Here is a 23,444-nt window from a genome sequence, read left to right as displayed (position 1 = left end):
CGATGATGACAGGAGACGCCAACAGCCCCAGCCCTTAAGGGGCTTTGCCCCTAAAACAATGAAGAGTGAAAAAATGATGAAACACAAGAAAGAGAGTGCGAACACACGCAGCAATGTGTCTGTTGGTAGAAGCCATGGTTAAAGAATGCAAGTTTGTTTCCTATTTAAATAGGCTGCTTTGTCCCAATGGTGGTGATGGCAATTTCATGGCAGACTTCCAACCAGTAATCATGGCATTACGCAAAACAGATCGAGCAGTGACAACTCCCGAGCCACTGTCCAGCGATTTCTCTATGACATTACAGGGTCGTGTTTGTGCGAATAGCGGCGGCGGGCCTAAGTTATCGCCAAGAAACATCTCTTGGCGATTGTCGTGGGGTCTGTAGTTAACAGGCAGTCAACACAGTGGCAGGGAGCGGCAGAAAGTTAGGTGGGCAGATGAGATTAAGAAGAAACTGGTTTCAGTTAGCATGGGTCCAGTATAATTGGAGATTAAGGGGAGACACTGGTCTTAAAACAACTTCTTTTAATTTTCAAGTAAACTTTGTGAAACTTGCCAGTCTTGCTATTTTTTGTCCACTGATTTCAAATATGCCACTATTTTTGCAGTAGGTCAATTAGTTCCCGAGATAGTTAGAGATAATTAACCATTTTTGCCCAAACAATAGACAAAACAGTGTTAGCTGCAAAACTGCAATCTTCATATTTTCCAACACTATGAACCCTGGGGAATGCAATATAGGAAGCAGTTTTCTGGTGCACCACTTGGAACTAATTTTACAGCTCATTAAACTTTGGTGTTTGAAACAGGCAATCGAAATGGTTCTTTGCCACTGGTGCCACCAAGGTTTAATGAGCTGTAAAATGACTTCCCAGGGGTGCATCAGAAAACTGCTTCCTATATTGCATTCCCCAGGGTTCATAGTATTGGAAAATATGAAGATTGCAGTTTTGCAGCTAACACTGTTTTGTCTATTGTTTGGGCAAAAATGGTTAATTATCTCTAATTATCTCAGGAACTAATTGACCTACTGCAAAAATAGTGGCATATTTGAAATCAGCGGAGGAAAAATAGCAAGACTGGCAAGTTTCACAAAGTTTACTGGAAAATTAAAGAACTTGTTTTAAGACCAGTGTCCCCCCTTAATGGGAGAGGCCTTTGCCCTGCAGTGGGGGTAGACAAGCTTCTGGCGAGGATGATGATGACAAACACAGTGATGACTATGTTTTCAGTGCCCCATTCATTGCATCGCTTCTGACATTGTGGAGCGCGAAATGTGAATCTTCTTCTATGTTTATTGCATTTTTCTCGGTTAAAAAACATCTTTTGAGCTCGAAGCGAGTTGAGTGAGTTACCAAAGGTGAGTCCTTTCAAGCTGGGCAAGGTTGTACTTTGTTGGCCCCTCAAAGGGAACTGTGACCCATGGCACAAGGAGCGGCTGGATTGTGGGCAGAGAAATAATTCAGGGGAAACAGCGGAAGTCTAAATGTAAACGTCTCAAATGAGAATAGCTAAGGCACAGGTTATCACACAGCAGCAACAACCGGCTTGCTCACAACATATCCCAAAAGCTGCTGCCTAGGGTAATGGAAACTTTTTTTGAGTGCAGAGCACTTTAGGGGCTCGTCTTGTCGTCATAGCTCGCTCGCTGGACCCGAGTATACCCACATGGCGTAGTGTCGTAGCGGCGTCCCACAGAGGCTTCGAAAGCCAAGCGGTCTATATAGTCATCAGCGTTCGAAACTCGTGCACCACTGGCGCTTGTCATACATCTCCCCAATGTTTAGCACAAAGAAAACTGTTGGTACATTTGAGGCAAAGTATACGTAATTAACCGGCAGCGCCCGCGTTCATTTAGTTAGCAACGCTCATTGGGTTGGTTTTTATGATAAAGAGTGAAAAAAAGGGGCAGTGCAACGGCAGCACGTGCGGGAGGAAAAGTGAGCACAAAAAGAACAGCACTCCCGCTGGCGCTGTTTCAGGCGGGGGGGCGCGCGAGCACTGCGGAGGCAGGAAATTTTAATTGCATTGAGGAGTAGCCCTAAGCGGATAACGGCGCCACAGCCCATTATGGCGAATCACTTTCACTGCATTTCCGTCAGCTTTGATGTTGAGTGGAACGGCTTCAATTTTTTTTCTGTAGAGGATTGCATGTCTTTAATCTAGGCCCATCCCCCTGGCAGGGCTGACGGAGTGGTACTGCGTAGCCAAGGGCACAGCAGAGGCGGCCTGGTTCTCCCGCAAGGTGCGGGCCCTGGTCGAGGTCCTGCGCAAACTCGCCTTCTCCCAGTGCCTCGTCTTCCTCAACTCACAGGCCAGGTGAGAAGTGATCTGCCAGCAGGCTCTGCTGTTACGAATCGACTGTGGTGTGTGTGCTGACCAAGGAGGTTATGGCGCTCAAAAACTGACACCGACGGCCGCCATCTTGCCTTTGGCAAAGCACTCGCTCTCTCGCAGCAGCCACACCGCATCCGTTGCATTCTGCCGGCTCCTCACTGCACGTCCGGCGGTGTTGCACGCTTGCACGTCTGCATTTATAACTAAGCTCATCGTGAATATTATCTGACTGTTACAAAGGTTCAGAAATCAGCAATTGTGTGCTCGTGTGTCGCAATTAGCTGCGCTAATCATAGGAAGAAGACGCCAAGGATCAACGTGGGTTTGGTTTGCTTTGCGTCTCCCGGGTTTAAAGCGTAATAAGTGTACACTTGCCCACTATTTGGGCAGGCTGGGGCCAGTAGTGCACTTCAAGGGAAATTTGTCGTTCCGCCGGTCGTCCACCTACTTATTTGTGAACTTGTTTATGCAGATATACGAATGTTTTTGCTTGAAGGGGGGACACTGCTCTTAAAACAGCTTCCTTTAATTTTCAAGTAAAGTCTGTGAGACTTACCGGTCTTGCTGCTTCTTCCCCACTGATTTCAAATTTACCATTATTTTTTCACTGATTTCAAATTTGCCATTATTTTTTCAGTCAGTCAATTACCAAATAATTTGATATAATTGTTCATTTTTGGAAGAACAATAGACGAAACAGTGTTGGTCATAAAACTGTAATTTTTGTATTTTCCAATACTACTATGAACCCTGGTTAGTGCAGTTAGAGAATAGTTCTTTTTATGCACCACTTGGCACTAATTTTACAGCTCATTAAACTTCGGTGGCACCAGTGGCAAGGAACCATTTCAAATGCCCATTTCAAACACCGAATGCCCGTTGCGCTCAGCCTCAATGAATAAAAATTTTGTTGAAGCGAAAACATGCCAGACAAATGGTTCGTTGTGGTGAGGACTTTGCTGCATGGACTTCTATGGCTATCTGATGCGGAACTGGAAATATGTCGTGGAAGCGGAGCTTGTTCTAGCGAGGTTCGACTGTACTGTAAAAACGACAGGCCACTAATTTTTGTGGAGTACAGTCCAACCCCGCGATAACAAAATCCCACGACTAGGGACATCCCGTGGCTACAGAATATTTTTGGATCCCCAGCCAGTGTCCACAGAAGCCCATGTATTCATATCTCTTGGCAATGAAATATTTTTGGACAGCGATTCCACACTAACGAAGTTCACGGCGAGTCCGGTCGGCATGTTATCTACCCATTTGGGGCTAACAGTGACCAAAAAGTGCTCAAATGCATTTTTTCTAGATTCAAATTGCGAAAACTTCTGCTACTCTTAGCTTGCATGACCACCGCCATATTTATTTGCAGAAACAATTAGCAGTGGCTTAGCTCGGCTATGCCAGGATATACGTAGCGTGAGCTTAGGTTCAGCTGGTTATTCTTAGCTTGCCTGGTTGTTTAGGATTAGCTTGATTATCGTGCTTACTGCTGCTTCAATGACACACACACACGGTATACGCATTATGTGACACGTGTATATTTATCAAGCGGCTCCGGCGCAGCGTCACCAATCGCCCCAGAGCTAAGCTGGTTCCACAGGCGCATGCTGGTGTTGCTGCAACGAACGAGCCAACGGTTCCACACCCGGCCACCCCTCGCATGATCATCAAGTGGACCAAGCCGGCACGTGCGGAACGGAGGTCGGCGGAGACGCTGGGCGCGTGGGGTGTGTGAGAGACGCCGGGCAGCGAGCAACGTTCTGTGCGGCGTGAGATGTCCCTGCTCCTCGCGCATGCGCAGCACGGCTCTCCAAAAGCCACGCGAAACTGCTCAACCTCGGCCAGTGTAGCTCACGCTACAAAAAGGCCGTGCAGCTTACGGCCCTGCAGGCAGCCACGCAGCGACATTACCAGGGGAGGGCGCAACTTTTCCTCTGTGCCTCTGGATTTCCAAGGTGGTCGGGTGCTCAGGTGGTCAGGGTGGTGACACACAGCATCGCTTGGGCTGGCTAGCCAACTACCGCTGCACAGCACACGTGTGTTCATTGTTGGTGGGGCGATTGGCATGCCTGCTGTCAGTGAGATGCTTCATAAGCGGAAGTTTTTATCACTTCAAGATAAGGGAGCCATCACCGCCCAATTCAGTGGCCCAAGTGAAGCAAGGGAGAATAGCAGCGACAAGTTTGGAACCTTGTGCAACGCGCACTCTACCATTCCGAAAAGCAAGGCCGCCACTTTAATGGCGCACATGTGCTAACTGAAACTATGATGGCTGCGGCCATTCCAGGCGTCCACGTCGTGGTGCCCACTTGGTTTTGTCAACAGCATCGGACAGCGATTGATTTTGTTGGCAGCGTTGGACAGCTGAGGACCAAGGAGAAAAATGTGCAGAGGAGGTGAACCCGCTGGATGTTTTGGATGCATTTGACATGATTCGGTCGTTCTTAGGCACGCACCATGTTGACTAGCAACAAACCGCTGCTTGTAGCGTGATAGCTGAGTTGTGAAGTTGCTGCAAGGTGAGGCTCGGAAAGTGATATAATCGACTTTCGGGAGTAAGTGTTCGGTTTGCTGACAATTTTCATGTCATTTGTGTTTCATTCTCGCAGTAATGAATTTCTCTCAAAAGAGAATTTTCTGGCTTTCCCTGTACATGCTCTCTGTGCCAAACGAAAGTGTATCACTTAAAACACCTCAAACCAAAACGCTTTTCCTGATAAGGCCCCGAAGTGTTTGGCCGTGGAATTTTTACATCTACTACTACATATGCTGCCATAAGAAATGCTGGCAACTACAACAGTGAGTTGCACGGCAACATAATTTTGACTTCACGTGAGGTGGAAAGGGGTATTTAAAACTTCTCCCTACCAGGGGTGAGACAGCTGCGCATATTGCGAAGTTTTGATACATATTTGTTTTCCTGCGCCAGGCTGCTCCAAAAGCTTGAAAATTGCAAAAATTGCGCCGAACTGCCCCAAAACAGTCTGAGAGCCAAGGATTTTAACGCTCCCGTCAGTTTCAGTGGAAAAAATGCTTACTGACGGCATAACTTTCCAGCACTGCCAAGGTGATGCTGTGTTTAAAGGTTTAATTGATTGATCATTCAATAAAAAAACCCGCATAAAATTGTCCCTGAGATAGTTTTTTTTCGAAAGTCACAACGTCGGGTTGCACATGTGATATTCTGGGAGTTTTTAAAGCTTTCCCAGTGCAAATGGTTGCAAAGTCCTGTAGAAAAAATAGTTATTTGTACTGAGGCGACAAACTACTTGTGCAAGTTGATGAAAAAACGGCAATTTTTGAAGCGCCGTATCACCGGAACAACATTACTGGGTGAACATTCATCTTGGTGAGGTGAATATTGGAAAACATGGCCGCCGGGCGAACCAGATGTTCGGGGTTCAGGCACAGTGCTGTTCGCTGATTTCTACCATGGTCTTCGTTATGGGGGTGGCTGCGTTTACATTTAGTCATTTGATCTGTCGCGGGAAGTTGCGGGACTCGGAAAAACGGGAGTTCATCAAAAACAACGTGGTGCCCGCGAATTCGCCGTGTTTCGGTTTTGATTGTGAGGCACGGTGCATGCTTGAAGTGAAATTTCGGACTCATTGCGATGTTATATAACGCTGAGTTATTGCTGCCTTTGACAGCGAGCTTGTGAGGAGCGGGAATGGCATGATCGACACTGCAGAAGTGGCAGCGCAGGCTACATTGCGGCAAAGTGTTCAAGCAGTGTCCGGTAGCGGGACGGGCTATTATTGCACTCTAGTACTAATGGTTCATCTATCCGAAGTGAAATTTAATGCCAAAAGGGAGGTGGCTAAACATACCAACGTTGCTCAAATTACGATCGTAGTGAACGGGAACCTTGGGGATTGGGGGGTGCGACGACTGCCACCTCGCTTTGCGCAACTTTTGCCGTGGCTCTATAGTTGTGCGTAAAGCTGAGTCTGGGATTACAAAAATAATAATTTCGGCATTCATATGATAATAAAAACGCCTTACGATTGCTTAGTTTTTCAATACGATATTTTCAACGGCACTCCACGCTCCTATGCGTAGAGCCTAAGAATTTAAAAATGGTCTGTAAAAAGGTATTTGCTGTTCCTACCTTGTTATGCTCTGGTAGAAAAAACTTTATGTAAAGGCTGTTTCAGTGTTATGTACGTTCAAAATCGATTAAAAAATGCACCATCCCCCTCCCCCCCCCCGAGTTGCCAAAAATTTGGTTTTTTAGGCTCCTAAGGCGACATAATAGATGCCATTCTTCTGCTCCAAATTAAGGTTCTTCTGCTCCGAAATCGAGATTTCGCTGTTCCCAAAACTGCTCCATAATACGATTCAGCTGTCTCACCCCTGCCCTACATAAAACAGTTCATGATCAAATTCAGCATTTTCTATTCCTTTACATGTCTTTGAATCATGTGTTGAAACCAAACAACGGAGCTGTTTGTGCATGTTCCGTAGTGTCATGCTTAGATGCTACATGGCGCCACCTGTCGGATTTAACAAAGTTTATTGCCAAATTAGAATGATTTCTGTTAATTTGTGTCGAAATTTCGTGTGGTCGCCTCACTAGATAAAGCGCTGGCTTTTCTATGATCCAGAGTACGTAGACTCTGGTCCAGTTAAATGCTTCCAAAGTAGCAGACCTGTTTGAAAGTGCTCCACCCTGTGCCTATGAGTGTGCTATCTCCATCTCCCCCTGCCCCCCTTTTCTTTTAAGGGCCCAGTCTCTGGTGGAGCGGCTGTCTTACCATGGCTTCAGGGCGCAGCTCCTGAGCGGAGCCCAAGAGCAGAGTGACCGGCTGAAGGCCCTGGTGAACCTCAAGGCCTTCCGCTGCCGCATCCTGGTCTCCACCGACCTTGTGAGTTGGGCTTCCTGTCTATACTGTCTTAGAGAGACGGATAGTTATACAGCTACCGGCACCATAACATTGGAAGCGAGAACAACTTTGTTGTTGCCTACGTTCGCTAATACAGTAGAGGCGGCAATTGCAGCTCGTAAAATAGGACGGGAGCTGGGGGGCTTTGAATATAGGCCATAGCAGGCTTGAAAATCCCCGGCCATCTCCACTAATGTGAAACCTGAGGAAGGGCGAAGCATGCAGTGTGTAAGTGTATTCTTGGCGCCTTGGCGTTTTTGCCAATGGAGATGAAACCGTTTGGGGGGTAGAGGTATACAGTTTTGCTGTAGAAGTCTCTTGTCTTTGAAGCACGAAGTGTTCTAGCGTGAGGCATGAACGAGTGTCCCAGTGTTTTTTTAGCACGCATTACGTTCTAGCGCGACGCGTAAACGAGTTTCCCGTTGTTTTAGTACTGTGACTACATGAGACGACAATTACGACAACGGGAGACACCAGCAGCCCCAGCCCCAAACGGGCTTTGTCCTTGAATAAATGCTGCTGCGAGACTTTCTTTCCTGCGAGTGTTTTATAATGTCTGATAGGCGCAGAGATAGCGTGCACGATATTACGCAGGCGTGCAGCCTTTCTACCTCATAGCGGGATGTCACTCCGCACGGCGCAAGCAGTGGATTACTGGGAATGTTTTGAACATGGTACGAGGCGTTGTAGTTATTTTTTGAACTTCATATGCTTATAAACTACTGCAGCAACGACAGACAAACTACGTGAGGAAAGGCAGACGATACCATGCCTTCATAGCAGTCTCCTTTCAATACGCGCGCACATTGACATTCGGGTCCGTCGCTTAGGCGGAGTGACACCGTACACAGGCTATTGCCGTTCTTAACTTGTTCCCGAGTATACCAGGAAGCAAGAGGCTTAGGTAGCACATTGCTTAAGGGAATCTTTTTTTGAACTACACCTAGAGGCTGTTGTATTCAGGAACTATACTGAATCTTTTTTATTGTTTCTAATTAAAATAACAACGTGACATGAATATCAACATGATTGGTGCAGCGTGGCAACTGGGAATACCACCTTGAAGTGTGGGCAAACTAGCAGTTGCCTCAGGGCTGCTTAACACAGCTGGTATTTTAGAAAACAAAACACAATGCACTTTAACTTTAACTTCACCCTTGCGAGAGAGAACAAATACTGTGCTTAAAGAAGAAGAAAAAAGAACCTTGGGGAAATCATCCTCTGCTCTTTGTACCGTACCCCTAGTTTCTTTTGTGGGGCATCACACTTCTGGGGCTATGGCGTTATGTATTGGATCCCGGATCTCCAAGGGGATCACTAGATAGTTTGATGTATTGATAATTCGAAATATAAAATATGTCCATCTGAAGCTTGTCTGAAAGCTCCGCACATCACTGAGATGTTTCTGAGATCACGATGAGCGGTAGCTTCCCAATTTGTTCCTCAAAGCACAGGAAATACAAAGCACAGCATGATGACCATCGTGCTTTATTGAGCACGGAAAAAGTTCATGGGCTTCGCTTGCTTTATCTTCTGCATCATGAAGTCCACCAAGGCTCACCGTTGACCAAGCTTGCTGTGCAGTGTTGTGCTCAAATGTGCTGCGAGGAATCTAGAATTTCGTAGGCCTCTGCGATGCAAGGCTATTTTCACTGGCTTTCTGCCTGTCTGATGATGTCCGCCTTCATCGCTTAATCCAAATCTTCTGTTTTTTTCACAACCGTGGCTCTGAAGAAACACCGGCGTGAACAAAACAAACGCGCACCGCGTTGCACCGGTCTCCATGCCAGCAGAGCAGCCTCTGGGTTACAACGCCTCCTGTCAGTTTCCTCGTCTCCTTTTGCATCCAATCACATCCCTGCGTTCTCGTTTTCCCATGCTAGCGCATCGAGTAGATCAAGCAGCTGTTGAAGGCATAGAGTTTCTTAGTAAGTATCGAAGGCCTCCCAAGCGACACGATGCGCGAAAAGTCACCATCATTGTTCCCAACCCCATGAGGAGAAGCGCACCTGCAGGGGACTTGTGGCGCGGCGTTTGATGTATTGAATGGGACGGTCGACGAGAGTTGCTATACTTTTGCGTAGGATTTCCAGGGGATGTTTGGACTGTTCGATATATGCAATAATTTGTTATACAGTTAAACCTGGATATAACAAAGCTGACAAATTCTCGGAAAATTTCGCTATAAGGAGGTTTTCGTTATATGCAGTTTCGGTATAAAAATTCGGGGAAAAAATGCACAAATGAAACAAAAGTATAATTGGAGGTCGGCATCACCTAGAACATTTATTTGGCGGAAAAAAACTGAGTTATTTTGCTCTGCTGCTTGTTCATGAGGGACGGCAGCACGGAACGCTCGCATGAGATTAACGCACACAACGCTGCCCCGCCATCGTCCAGCGATCCCGTGACGCGGCGCAAAACGTCAATCGCATCTAACACTTCCTCCGCGGACGGCAAGTCACGTGATCCCTCGACTTCCGAAGGTCCGTCCTCGTCATCTTGATCTCGAACACTTTCGACGAGCGCCTCATCGGACATTTCTTCCGTCGTGACGGCGCAGTCGTCGGCATGCAGAAAGTCGCACAGCTGCACGTCGCCCGGCACTGCTCCGTTTGCGCGCAGTGACACCCAAGCTTCGGCGAGATCGGGCGGGCTTGAAGACTCCTCCTCTCCAGTTTCCGGACATTCCTCAGCTGTTTCAACCTCTTTTGTTATCCGGGCCTTTCTGAAGCAGTTCAAGACCACGTCCGCACTCGTCTCACGCCAGGATGCTTCAAGCATTTCAACCGCACGGAAGATGTCCACTTTGGTCTCCCGCTGGAAACGAAGGTCCAGAAGCAGCCCAGAATTAGCCTCCGCCGGTAGGAGCACTTGACGCTGTTGATTATTCCTCTGTCGAGGGGCTGTATCAGCGACGTGCAGTTCGTGGGCAGATACTGCAGTTCTATGTTGGTCAGCTGGAGGGCTTCGACATGGTGCGCTGTACAGTTGTCTACGAAGAGACAAATTCTGCGTCCTTGCTTCTTCACGTCCGCGTCGAACTCCTTCAGCCAGTCGCTGAATATGTGCCGCGTCATCCATGCCTTGGCGTTTGCCACGTATGTGACAGGCATTCTGTGTGCCCCTTTGAAGCACCGCGGTCGGGCACTCTTGCCAATGACCAGCGGAACCCGCTTGTCACTCCCGTGTGAATTTACGCACAGGAGGGCAGTGAGGCGACGTTTACTTTGCTTGCCGCCGTGGCAGAGGTCTCCTTTCAGCGTAAGGGTGCGGTTTGGGAGCATCTCATAAAATAGAGCCGTCTCGTCAGCGTTGTACGTGTCGCGAGGCTCGTACCGCTCCAAAATTCCTGGCAGCTTCTGCTCAACCCAAGCAGCAGCACCCTCGCTGTCCGCAGTGGACGACTCGCCGCTTATCATCCTGCCGACGATCCCGTACCTGTTCTTTAAGCCTTGCAGCCACCCGTTGCTCGCCTTCAGATCGTCGCATCCCAAGATGCAAGCATAGTCTTTTGCCTTCTGCTGCAAAACGGCGCCGCTGATGGGGACATTCCGAGCCCTCATATCCATAAACCACGTATACACGGCCTTATCAACGTCGGCGTACGTGGACTGCTTCAGCTTCTTCTTCTTGCCGCTGGTGCCAGCCTCCACTGCACTGCGAATCGAATCTTTGGCATTCAGAATGATCGACAGGCTACTGGCCGGGATGCCAAATCTTGCAGCGACGTCCTTCTTCTTTTCACCTGCGGCAACGGCGTCCAAAACGGCTACCTTGTCTTCAAGAGTCAATGTCTTTCGTTTCTTTATCGAGGCACTCATCTTTACAACCGCACACTTCCTAGATGCGAGGACGCAAGAGCCGACTCGCACGCGCGAATAAAAAAATGCCGGAGGAGTACTCGAGTACTGATGCGCAGAAGGGAGCAAAGAACGAAAAGCGCGGAAAGCGAGTGCGGCGTGTGTTTTCTCCAGTACGCAGCCACAGAACAGAGAGAGCGCGGGACGATCGTGAAGAGAGGAGAAAGCGGTGCCAGAGGAGGTTCGCTTGCGAAAGCTGGCCGCCTGACGCCATGCTCCCCCACCCCCCTCCTTTTTTTTTTTTCTCCATGGAGCTTTTCTTTTAGTGTCACGTGGTGCGGGGATAGCGGATTGAAGAGGACTCCGGTAGCCGGCGCGAAAGCCTTTGAAAACCCGTGAGCACGGGTAGCACCGGTCAGGGAGCAACGGAATGCAGTTTGAAAAAAGAGGGGAGAGCGCGGCAGACGCGTTCTGCAGCCCTCTCCTCTTTCTCCGCAACCCACACCCTCTCTACTGAAAGGGTGTTGGTTGCGCCGGCGCCGGTGGCACCGTGGCACCCTGCGGGAGCTCAGCAGCGAGACCGTTGCCGCGGCTTGTGCGCGCCGTGCGGCGCGATCACATCGTTTCGCGCTGTCGGCGCCGGGGCAGCCGCGCAGCAGATAAATGCGGCTGTCCATCACGCTAAAAAAAAAAAAAAAATGGTGCAAAATGGCGAGGTATTTGGCGGAAAAATTCGTTATTTCCAGGGTGCCCGCCGCTGCTAGTTTCTTACATAGAGGTCAGAAATACACATGCTTCTATGCAGTAGTGCCGGGGAATATCAAAACTTCGTAATAAAGAGGAATTCGTTGTATGGAGGTTCGTTATACGCAGTTTTAACTGTATCTGGGTTCCATATACCCGGGATCGACTGTAATAACAAAAAAAATTGTGGTTGATTCCTCTCTCATAGGAATTGGTAAAACACGAAAGTGAAATGTGCAGTGAAATCTCAGCTGAGCCTGATTTGCGGGTCGGCGTCTGTCTTGTGGGTGTGCTTGGCTACTGGCGGGTCGCTTCGGCAAAGGTGTACCGACGTCATTTCCGTGATGGCTATGACGTCAGTGAAATCTTGGTGTATCCCGGCATAAAACACTGTCGTGTTAAAATATAAAACCTGTAAATGAAAAACCCGAAGTATAACTTACTCTTTGGTACTAAAGGTTGCTTCCCCGCAAGAAGACCCTGTATGCAGGTGCGCACCCTTTACAAGCCGCTTGCTTCGTTGTACTGGCAACATTTCCGTGACGCATATGACATCGGTGAAATGTTTGTGCATCCCGGAATAAAAAACTTTCGTGTTCAAAAATCCCCATTTGCATGGGTCTGTAATGTTGGCGCCACTGGTTTTGTGCCTGTCTGTGTGAGTGAAGGGGCCCCTCTTTCCAGGCGGCCCGAGGCATTGATGCCGAGCGTGTGAACCTGGTGATAAACTTTGACGTGGCCCGCAGCCTGGACACGCACCTGCACCGTTCCGGGAGAGCTGGCCGCTACGGTAAGGGCTGGTTGCATCCCGAGTTAAGAAATTTCCACCATGACAGAAACGCTGTTCTGACGTTTAGATAAAAAAAATGGTTGCGGTTTAGCTCAGCTAATCTTGGACGTGCAAAGTAAAAGCTTGGGTTAGCCTGGTTGAGTCTTGGTTTTGCTTGGAGAATTATGTAGCTGTATTTCTGACCACGGCTCAAACCCATTCGGTCCCGTGCAATGCTCACAGGAGGAGGCCCGACCTCGCTTTCATTCTCGGCAAACGCGGCGTTCCTCTTTCATAAAGAACACAGCGCAAGATGAGACGCAGAGCCCGAAACGACCTAGCGGCGCCTGCGTGGGAGCCTGTGGATTTGGTCAGCTGCTGGTCAGCTGAGCGCTGCTCTCGTCGCGGCTGCCGCCACTACGTGAGCAGAATGACTGAAAACGGGGCCATGTGCGCAGCGCCGACAGCAGGCCCGGCTTATGCGATGCGCTTTGAGGGGTGTGTTACCAGGGATGTGTCTCCGGTCGAAAGGTTAGCTAGCGCCTCCTCTGCTAAATCGCTGGACGAAAGTGGGAAAGCTTTGCTTTAAGCGGGCACTCTGGTCTTAAACCAAAATACTTTAAACTTTATTTTTGCAGTTATGATGATGAAAATTGGGGGCCGTATGTAGTTTTTCATTATGATTGTAGATATAACAATTGTTTTTGTGTAGAACGACTATATTCAAGTTTATTTGGATTTTTATAGTAGTTGATTTTTTGACAGCCTTTGTAAAAACACTGCTGGAGGGATGCAGCTGAACAAGGTTCCACTGAACTATGCACAAGTCAAGGAGTGCAATAAGACTAACATTATCATTATATCAGGTCTATAGCAGAAGTTCCGACCGTTTGTAGTTTAGGCCTGAAAGGCAAAACCAGTTTTTCTGGCTGCCATCTTTCAAGCCTAAACTTCAGACGGTCATAACTTCTGCTACAGACCAGATAGAATGATAATGTTAGTCTTATTGCACTCCTTGATTAGTGCACAGTTCACTGGCGCCTTGTTCAGCTGCGCCCTCCAGCAGTTTTTTTACAAAGGCTGTCAGAAATAGCTATAAAAATCCAAGTAAACTTGAGTATAGTTGCCTTACACAAAGACAAATTTTATATCTACAGTCATAATGAAAAACTAGATACCCCAAATTTTCATCATCATTACTGCAAAAATAAAGTTTTTGATCAAAGACCCATGTGCCCCCTTAAAAGATGCAAAGAGGGCCTGTTCGATTGTGTGTTTGTAGCTCTGTGTGTGGACGCACTCTTGTCTGTGCCATGAAGAGTGCCATTGTTTCATGGTGATGGTAATGCAGCTAATAATTTCTAAAACACTCCCTTGCTGTCAAGGCAGAGCTGAGCTACATTGGGTCCTCACGTCTGCATACCCAGTCAATTACAGTGGTGTTGCGTCATGGATGGCTTTATTTATGCAGGACCAGTTTGACTTGCAAGGAAAGCACTGACATTTAAAAAGTGGAACTTCTCTAAATTTTGGCAGTATCATAAAGAGCGCGCTCTGCAGGAATCCATTTTGGCAACAGACAGTGCTCTGGGTAGCATTTCGGCTGGCGTACCCGCAAATTTTCCCGCCATTTTTCTCGCGGAGCTACCATGGTTGCCAGACCACGAATGCCCTCCCCGCTAAAAGAGCGCTGCAGGTTGTCGCCAGTTTATGGTCGCGGATCTGTCAGTCCGGTCTCGTTACAAACCCCTGCGCGCTCGCGCCGCGGGCTCTGGCGCGGGCCCGGGTTCGTTTTTCTTTCCCCTTTGTCCCCAGGGGAGGTACTACAAACGTATTGGGGCCCGTAAAGGCCGCGGATCTGTCAGTCCGCTCTGGTTGCAAACCCCTGCTCGCTCGCTCCGCGGCTCGGGCTCTGGCCTGGGTTTTCCCGTAATCTCACCCAATTTTCCCGCAATTTCCCGCGGCATTTACGGTCGTTTCTTGCGGCCTTTACGGGCCCCATACGTTTGTAGTACCTCCCCTAGGGACGAAGCGAAAAAAGAAGAACGAACCCGGGCCAGAGCCAGAGCCGTGGCGGGAGCGAGCAAGGGTTTGCAACCAGAGCGGACTGACGGGTCCGAGCCAGAGCCCGCGGCGCGAGCGCGCAGGGGTTTGTAACCAGAGCGGACTGAAACTGGCGACCACCTGCAGCCGCTGTTTTAGCGGGGAGGGCATTCCTGGTCTGGCAACCATGGTAGCCCCGCAAAAAAATGGCGGGAAAATTTGCGGGTACGCCAGCCGAAATGCTACCGTGCTCTGGACAGTGTCAGTATTAGCGGCCACTTCGCAACTGCATGACACATCTGATGTGAGAGAAATTTATATCCTCACGCTTGAGAAGAGTTGTGTTGTCTGGGTTATCGTATAAAGGATAACCGTTTGCGTACAGGGCAAAATTCAGAACAACATGTCAGTGGCACCAAACGTTACTCTCTGCTGGAGATTTTCGTTTCAGGAGAGTTTCTTTTAACAACTCTTTCGTTATTTTTGTACTTAGTCACTAAAAAGTAGGAAGTGGCAGTATTGTTCACAGGTGGCACCTGTAAAATACTCGAGTAATACGAGTTGGCATTGCGTGATGTGCACGCTGCAGGTACTGCGGGCCAGACGGTCACCATTGTGACGGGACGTTCCGAACTGAACCAGCTCCTCCAACTCTGTTCGCCCCTCGAGCAGGACATAAAGCCACTACCGGGTGAGTATAGAGGGGAGGGTGCACTCCACAAGGCTTTCTCTGCCTAATCAATACAGCAGCACACCTCTATACAGTTAAACCTCGTTATAACGAGACGGGCTATAACGAAATAATGGATATAACGAGCAAATCGTAATTCCCCTTCATATCTCCATAGAAACCAATGTATTTAAAACCTCGTTTTAACGAGGTAAAATTTCTCTGTTACGGGATATAACGAACAAATTTCGTTGAGAAATCAAATTTTGAGCTAATTTTACAACAGTGTGCAACGCGGATTTGAGACAGTGCGTGACGCGGCAACTGTATTAGCTGTTCAAAACTCCCGCCACGCGCGCGAAGCTGGCTGGCGCGCCATGCGGACGCTGTGCCCGCGAAGCCCCCACCCTCCTCTCGCTGCGCACGGCATGCAGACAATGGGGCCCTTCGATTTACAGCATAGTGTCGGACTCACCGCGGGCTCCCCGAGAAGCAGTCCGACGTTCGATTTTACCACGTATCCCTATGGCCTCGGGGAATCCGCGGACTATCCGCGGTGAGCCCGATGCACACGGCGCGCGCGGTTGCGTCGCCTTCCTCCCCCCTCCCTCCTCCCCTGTTCGTATCGCCGACGTCGCTCCGTAGTTGTGCGTGCGTGGGTTTTGGCAGTCTTCAGCCTTATCTTTTATCGTACTGCCGGCGTGATTCCAACAACGCGAGTACTAGCGACAGGCGGGAAGCGAAAGCGAAAGACTATCACGCTTGAACAGAAGACGGCTATGATAAAAGCCGTCGCATCGGGCGCGAAGGAAGGTAAGGTGCACTCCGTGGTAAGGTGGCAAGAGACTGACGTGTGGACGAGTACGCTGTCTGCCATCGTGAGCAACCAAGAGTCCATCGTCAGCGCTGTTGCACATGGCTTGAAAAGAAGCGCTAAGGACGGCGTCGGAGGCACTAGAAGCGGTGGGCGTGCTGCGTCGCTTCATTGGCGCGCACAGGGGCGGCGAAGATGGCGTGAACGTAGCGGCCGCAGCTGAGGGGGCCATCGCTCGCATCAGGAAGGTGCATCAATGTCCATTTACGGACTTCTTCGTAGCCAAGTCTGTTTGAAATACGAGTTTTCAACTGCAATAAAGTATGTCCGTGACTTTTTCTTTTTACCTCCGGAATGTGTTTATTTTACTATCGCCGTGCAGCAAGATGCTATTTCGCCCGCTTTTTGTTTTAGGTAACTACAATGCATAATATTTGCAGTAAATGTCGGCTACGGCTATAACGAAATATTGGGTATAACGAGCAAATCGCGGCGCCCCTTCAATTTCATTATAACGAGGTTTAACTGTAGTTCATTTCACAATTTGCGTGCAGCGCAGCTGATGCAACATTGTTCTCATCAACCCACTCGCATCAGCACGTCTAACTCACTGTGACCTGTGAAATTCCACAGTGGCATTGTCAAGAAAAGTGACAAGGGAGGTTGGGGCCTTGGAAGGACCTCTAAAGCAATACGTTCTGTCCCTCACTGGTGTTGTCCATCGTATCGCCCAATACACACTGCAGAAAAGCTAACTTACATAATGAGTTTCCACAAAGGCACGTCAGAGTCACCCAGCATTTCCCTTGGCTTCGTTGCATGGTTGTTGGCTTTGGACTTTGATGGTGTGGGGTTGGACGTTGACTTTGGACTTTGGTAGTTTGGAGTCCAGGCTTTGATTTTGACCTAGGTTGCCTGGAAGAAGGCTTCTTATTTTAACCATCTTTTTCTGAAGAAAGGGGCTTTGATATTTTAATCTTTTTCCTTGGCAGGTGGAACCGAAAGGCTCAGTGCCTATTTTCCGTTTCCTTCACGAGGCCACCGTAGAATGCTACTGAAGATTAGACGTGCTGATGGGGGTGGGTTGTTGAGAACAATGTAGCATCCACTGTGCTGCTTGCATAAACTATAGACACCTTGACACCTTTTGGTCTGCCGTCCGAACCAAAAACTCCCTGCACAGTACGCTTCATGTCGAGTGCGTGTGTAATAAGGGAAAGCCAACATAAGGCTCATTTGGCACATTTTGCTGGGGTGTGATTGTTTCGACCTATATCCGTGGGAGGGAAGTACCCACCTGGTCATAACCTTGGGGTTGAAAGCTAAAGCACAAAAAGTAAATCGCAAGGCAGTAGAGGTGTCTGAAAGAAGATTGTATTGCTGGTGGAGGAAAAAGGGGGGGGAATGTTGCTTCATACAGCTACCATTCGTAACGGACAAAGTTTAATTTAAGACTGTTGCCAACAGCAGCGCTAAAATTGGAATATACGATTACAATGTAGATGAATTGAGAGCAGGAAGTCAATGCTCAGTACACATTGGTGGTTTTATAGTTGAGTGTATTCTTATGAAAATCAACATTTGTGCTGTCAGTAGACAGTAGACATTGATAACAGTGTCTGTTTGTTGGCAGCAATGCTGTCAAGTTACCTGGTATTGCAGCCTCACATTGATGCCACAGCATAGCTTATCTGGTAGCCCTGTTAGCACAAACGCAGTCAAAAAAGGCGTCTAGCTATTGACGGTACAGTTGCTTATTTTGTAATGGAGATACAATAAGTTACTTCTTTTGTTTAAAGATCAGCATCCTTTCTTATGGATGAAGACAGCCCTGAAAAGTAGCGGGAACCGACGACTTCAACGCATCTCTAAATAGCTTAATCTAAGGCAGGGAGGCGTTCAGGAAAAAGTTTTGAGGTAGAAACAGCAAACCAGACCATGGTGATTATACCACTCGAGTTCTCATTGGGCGTAGGCAACACCTGGTTTGTCGCAGTTTTCATTGAAAAATGGAATTTCGGAAAACAGTGGCATTTTGTTCCCAGTGATCTCTCTGTAATTAACACAAGTGACCTTTTGCTGACCAGCTGAACATTGTAAGCCTTAGGTGCCCTATTCTGTGAAAAACTGTTTTCTGGTCAAGAAAATGACCAATGCTTAAATAAATAAAAAACGTCATCTAATGGGATTTGAACTAGGGGCTCCACAGTAACAGACCAGCGCACTATCTCTGTACTACAGTCTAACCCACTTGTAACAATATTGATGTGCCACAAAAAAGCCATTGTTTTAACCAGTAATTGTTACAACAGTGCTGGGCACAAGCAGTCATTTTTGTAAGCGTTTAGGGGTTTTTGCCAAGTATTTAGAAAAAGAAATGTAACTGCACGACTGACCACCCAGATTTAGCCATGCTTGTGCCGACCGACTCCACAGGGCCCCTAAGACAGACCAGTCTTTCACATAGGAGGAAGTCTCGACACCAAATCCTTGACTGTTTCTTTTTTAACTATTGGAAGGTTGCATGTTACTAAAGTGACGTTGTTTTCTGCTTTTTTAACACCGGTAATCAACCGTAGCCTTTGCCCCACTGTAGCCTTATTTTAGTCTGGACTGTGTTGAAGAGCTGCCCCTGCCTCTCTTATCTTCTGGGCCAGCTGACAGCAGGAGATAAAAGGGGTAGTGAGGAGGTCTCTTCCTTCAGGGATAGCACAGGAACAACATAAAGGCACCAACTGTTTCTGAATGTTAGAACCAACTTTTTCTGAGTGTTAGAAAGATAGAAGATGCCGCAACTTATTTCATGCTTAAAATGTCATGCTTTGTCATACACAGTGCACCCATGATCTCTCACAGATCTCCAAATACTACTGTCATGGGACACGTATAGGCGGGCAATGTCCCACTCTGCGTGGGCTCAGGCAGGAGACGACAAAGACGACAAAGTGGCTGTGTCCTTGCGCGTGCTATCTTATGGCCTCCATGTACATTCTGTAAATAGATTGCTTTACCCCATCCCATCGTTTGTTTCATCTGTGTCCTGCCGCCACGTAACAATATACTTTACGTGGGCTCGTTCTTTCAGGCTCAATTGTTGTAACCGATAATGAGGAAAATGACCATTGGTATCAGCGGTTTATTTTACCATATAACATATAGCAAAGTTGATGGTGCCACAACTGTTCACTGTTACATCCAATATATTTTTATAACCGGTATTGTTATAAATGAGTTGGACTGTAGTATCTTCACACATTGCCAGCGGTGGGACAAAAGTTTTTGTCGTCGTTCCTTTACTTAGCGCCCCGCACCCACTTAGGGGATCGGCCAGGGGTAAAGCGTTTTGGGGGACTCCCGTGCCCGTATCTCAAAATTCACAAAACTATGAAGTGCAAGCGTAAGAGTTGTAGAACATGGCATGTCACATGACACCTGGATGTACATTCAGGTGTCATGTGACACCCTGTGGGTAGAACAAAGGAAGAACAAAGGAAGAACAAGGTAAAACAAAGCCGGTCCAAATAACTTGTACTAAAAGACATAAAAAAGAAAGATAGCAAAGAAAAAGACGCAAAGACGATGTAGAAGCAAAGGAACTGCTCTTAAGTATCGTGAGGGTTGGCCTTCAAAGCACATGAGCAGACTTGAGTGCCCCGAAGAATTTTTTTGCGGTGGACCTCACCTTGCAAATCATCTTTTATACCTCGCAGAGGCAAAGTGTTGGAGTAATTGGGCTACAGTAATAATACAGTGCAAGAAGGAAAAACGCACAGTGTGAGCACTCATCACCTGAGGAAGCTGGCAGATTGATAAAAATTGGATTGCGAGGACTGCTTCATTTGCAACTGGTTCATCTGTTCTATTGTTTGCAGGCTTCCCAAGCCTGGAACCCGGTGATGGTGAGACTGAGGTCAATGGGGATGCACCTGAAGATGATCCTGAGAATTACAGCGTAGATGGCGATGCAGCTGAAGACAGTTCTGGAAACATTGGAGTGAATGATGTGGCAGATAAAGGCCATGTCGATGACTGCAGAGTTCGGGACGGCAGAATTGAAACTGACCCTGAAGTATCCCTTGAGGGGATGCTGCTGCTATTTGCAAAGGATGCCAGTGTGACTGCAGCAAAAGATGAAGTCCCAGCAGAGACCGAGGACCTTCTTCAAATACCTACAGAGCCTTCACTGACACTCGCTGCAGGAAAAGATGAAGTCCTGCCAGAGACTGGGGACCGTCTTTGTGCGCCTACACATCCTTCACCAAGACTGACCGCAGCAAAAGATGTCTCACCAGAGACCGAAGACTGTCTTCAGGTGCCCACAGAGCTTTCACAAACACTGAGTGCAGCAGAAGATGAGGTCTTGCCAGGGACCCCGGACCCTCCTCAGACACTTACAGATCCTTCTTCAGCACTGGCTGCAGCAAAAGATGAGATTCTGCCGGAGTCTTTACCAACATTGACTGCAGGAGTAGACGAAGTCCTTCAGGTCTTCACAGAACCTATATTGACACTGACAGCAGCAAAGAATGATGTCCTACCAGAGACTCTGTACCATCTGCAGGTGCCCGCAGAGCATTCGCTGATGGTGACTGCAGTAAAGGACATCTCACTAGAGACCGAGGACCATCTTCAGGAAACACCTACGGATCCTTCGCCGGCCCTAACTGCTGCAAAAGACGTCCCACCGGAGATTGAGGACCCTCCTCAACTGCCTATAGATCCTTCACCAGCACCTACTGCAGCAGAAGACAGATTCCTTCTAGAGACCATGTACCCTCACGTACCTACAAATCTTTCCCCAACAGTGACTGCACAAGGAGACGAATTCCTGCCAGGTACCACATACCTTCTGCAGCTACTTACAGATTCTTTACAGACTCAAAATGCTGCAGAAGATGAAGTCCTATCAGAGACCGAGGACCCTATTCGAGTACTTGATCCCTTTGTCGAGTGCCAGCAGCCGGCACCAACCGGTACTGAGCCCACACCAAATAGCCAGCACTGGTGCAACCTGAGTTGGCCACCAGAACCGTCCGTGGGCATAGAGCTAGCGGCCCACTTGGACACTGCAGAGGAAACCTTCCGTAGGTCCTTCGAAGGCTCTGGCCAGCTCGAACAAATGGTGGTGGCTGCGATCAAAGATTACCTGAGCTTCTTTCCTTCACATGCTGGAGCTGAAGGGCTCGATGCTCACATGAGTCCTGAGGACGACGTAGCTTCTGTGCATCGTGCAGTAGCGGCAGATGACGAGTTGTCGTTCACTTACGAGCAGTGCTGTGAACCAAGCTCAGTTGCTGTGAATTCGGAGGCTGCTGGAACAGGAAAGAGCTGCGTAAGTCCCGACTTGAGCCCCAACACGACTTCTATCACTTTGGAATCGGAAGGACTTAGCTCGATAGAAGCAAGAGAAAATATCAGGTCTGTACCTAATGAGAAAGCAGCCACTTGTGAAACGCTGCCTGCTTCCCAGCTTCATCAGGAAGCCGGTCAGGCTGCTTTGGATTCGGATGCTTCTGCTGCCATGAACGTTGCCAGCGACGAAAGTTTCACCAGTTGCTACTCATGCCAGGAGCCAAGTGTCGTCGCTTTGGGCTCTGAAGGTGTCAGCATTGTGCAAGCGCAAGCGGACGGCATTGCGTTGGACTTGAAACCAGTGACTGAGGAAGCTTGGAAACAAGGAGCAAACTTGGGAACTTTGAATTCAGACGTCACCAGCACGGAAGTCGCGGCGGCTGCGAGAAAGAAGGGTCCTACTGGTCCCAAAGCACCGGAAGACCTTAGAGTGCCTAGCCTATCACATACGCTGAATGAGGTCACCTGCTCGCCAGATGTGAAAATGATCGCAGGAAATCGCTCGTCCTCTTCCCAGGACAGGTGGAAACGAGAAAAGAAGTTGGACGCTGCCGACGTGAAATGTGCAAATGTTTCCAGGGAAGAGCACCCTTTGAGTCGCAGTTTGTGCTGGAATAGTAGTGGCTCTCGTTTCGATTCAAACAAGCTTAACCAAACAAAAAGACCAGAAAAGAGTTCTACCGAAGGCCAGGCGAGAAAGCGGAAAAGCACTGCAGCTTGGATAATGGAGCGATCAAATTTAACGGGAGCAGAGATGGATGTTACCGCGGTCTGTTCACGGCAGGGGGGCAGAAGCTTATCGGAATTGAAGCTGCTGGACTGTGAACAAGTTGACGTAGGGAAAGATGGAAAGGTCACAACACTTCCTAAAAAGAAGCCAATACTTGCCACCACAAACGTGAACAGTTTTGACAGGGTGCGGAACGACCCCGGCACAACCGGTCGGAAGGGACGACAACCGAAGGTCAACACCAGCTCTGGATCCGAGGAAAGTGACGGCAGACTGTCCGTCCAACTTGAAAGGCCCAAGCAAACTAGCTGTTCAGGCTCGTCGCAAGCCAGGTGTTCAGGCACAACGTATTTTGAGCACCCAGCAACTGTGGTAACGAATTCCCCATCCCATTGTACACAGCGTGGCCCCATGTCCAGAACAGACATGTGTGACCAATGTGCACGTAAGTGTGATGCCATCAGGGCAGCGTGTTGTGAGGCGCAGCGCAGCTTGAGAGAGACTGCAGTGTCGTCGTCTTGGTTTCCTTACTCTCGGACTCAGGTGCATGCTAGTGCCTGGTTCCAGAACTGGTTTCACTGGTACCAGTGGTACATCAGAGAGATGCTCCGAGTGAATGATCACCAGTGAGCTGCACATTGTTTTTTGAAGCATGCCAGTTTACGTTGTGTACGCACTGTTAAAGACTTTGCGAAAAAGTACATTTGTTGATGTGTTCGTGCATTTTTAGCATTGAGAATAGAAAACGGGACTCTTTTCACCAAAGTCTGAGACGTGGCACAGGAAATTGGTTGATTAATTATGAGGTTTAACACACCTACGCTACACAGGCGATGAGGCACGCCATAGTGGAGGGCTCCCGACTAATTTTGACCACCCGGAGATCTTGAAATCTCAAACAGAAGTTTTCTTGCTTTTCGCCTCCATCAGGCAAGTGGCCGCCTTGGCCGGGAATCGAACCCGCGTCCTTGTGCACAGCAGCACAACACCATAGCCACAGAGCCACCGCAGTGGATGAAAAAGAAATTGTCCTTCTGCACTAAACAAATTATCATCATTTCGTGATGATAACCAGAAAGTGATGTTTTTATTTCTCTCTTGTGATTCTCCTCATCGAGACTTCAATTTGATACCCTGCGCGCCTCATCGGCATCATTTTGATTTTTAACCCAATCTATGACTCACCATGACTGTGTCATGATTATAACCAGAAGCACTTTTTATTTGTTCCATCTAATTCCCCTTATGAGGCCTTCAATTTGATACCCTGCAAGACCTAGCGGCGTCAA

The 23,444-nt window shown here is 48.3% G+C and overlaps 1 protein-coding gene across 1 annotated transcript in view; it reads left to right on the top strand.

The window, feature by feature from the left end:
• Positions 1–22,920, top strand: part of LOC144152981 (uncharacterized) — a 41,682-nt gene extending 18,762 nt beyond the window's left edge. The window contains exons 6-10 of the mRNA XM_077684594.1: positions 2,185–2,320; positions 7,071–7,212; positions 12,462–12,567; positions 15,179–15,280; positions 19,946–22,920. Coding sequence (XP_077540720.1) covers positions 2,185–2,320; positions 7,071–7,212; positions 12,462–12,567; positions 15,179–15,280; positions 19,946–22,785 — 3,326 coding nt within the window. The 3' untranslated portion in view covers positions 22,786–22,920. The remainder of the gene's footprint in view (positions 1–2,184; positions 2,321–7,070; positions 7,213–12,461; positions 12,568–15,178; positions 15,281–19,945) is intronic.
• Positions 22,921–23,444: the final 524 nt, after the last annotated feature.

Source organism: Haemaphysalis longicornis, unplaced genomic scaffold, assembly GCF_048455015.1.
Source record: "Haemaphysalis longicornis isolate Haplotype H1 unplaced genomic scaffold, Haemaphysalis longicornis Haplotype H1 scaffold_9, whole genome shotgun sequence".
NCBI classification, from domain to species: Eukaryota; Metazoa; Arthropoda; class Arachnida; order Ixodida; family Ixodidae; genus Haemaphysalis; species Haemaphysalis longicornis.
The sequence above is the reverse complement of the archived record's forward strand: the minus strand, read 5'-3'. Positions and strand labels throughout refer to the sequence as shown.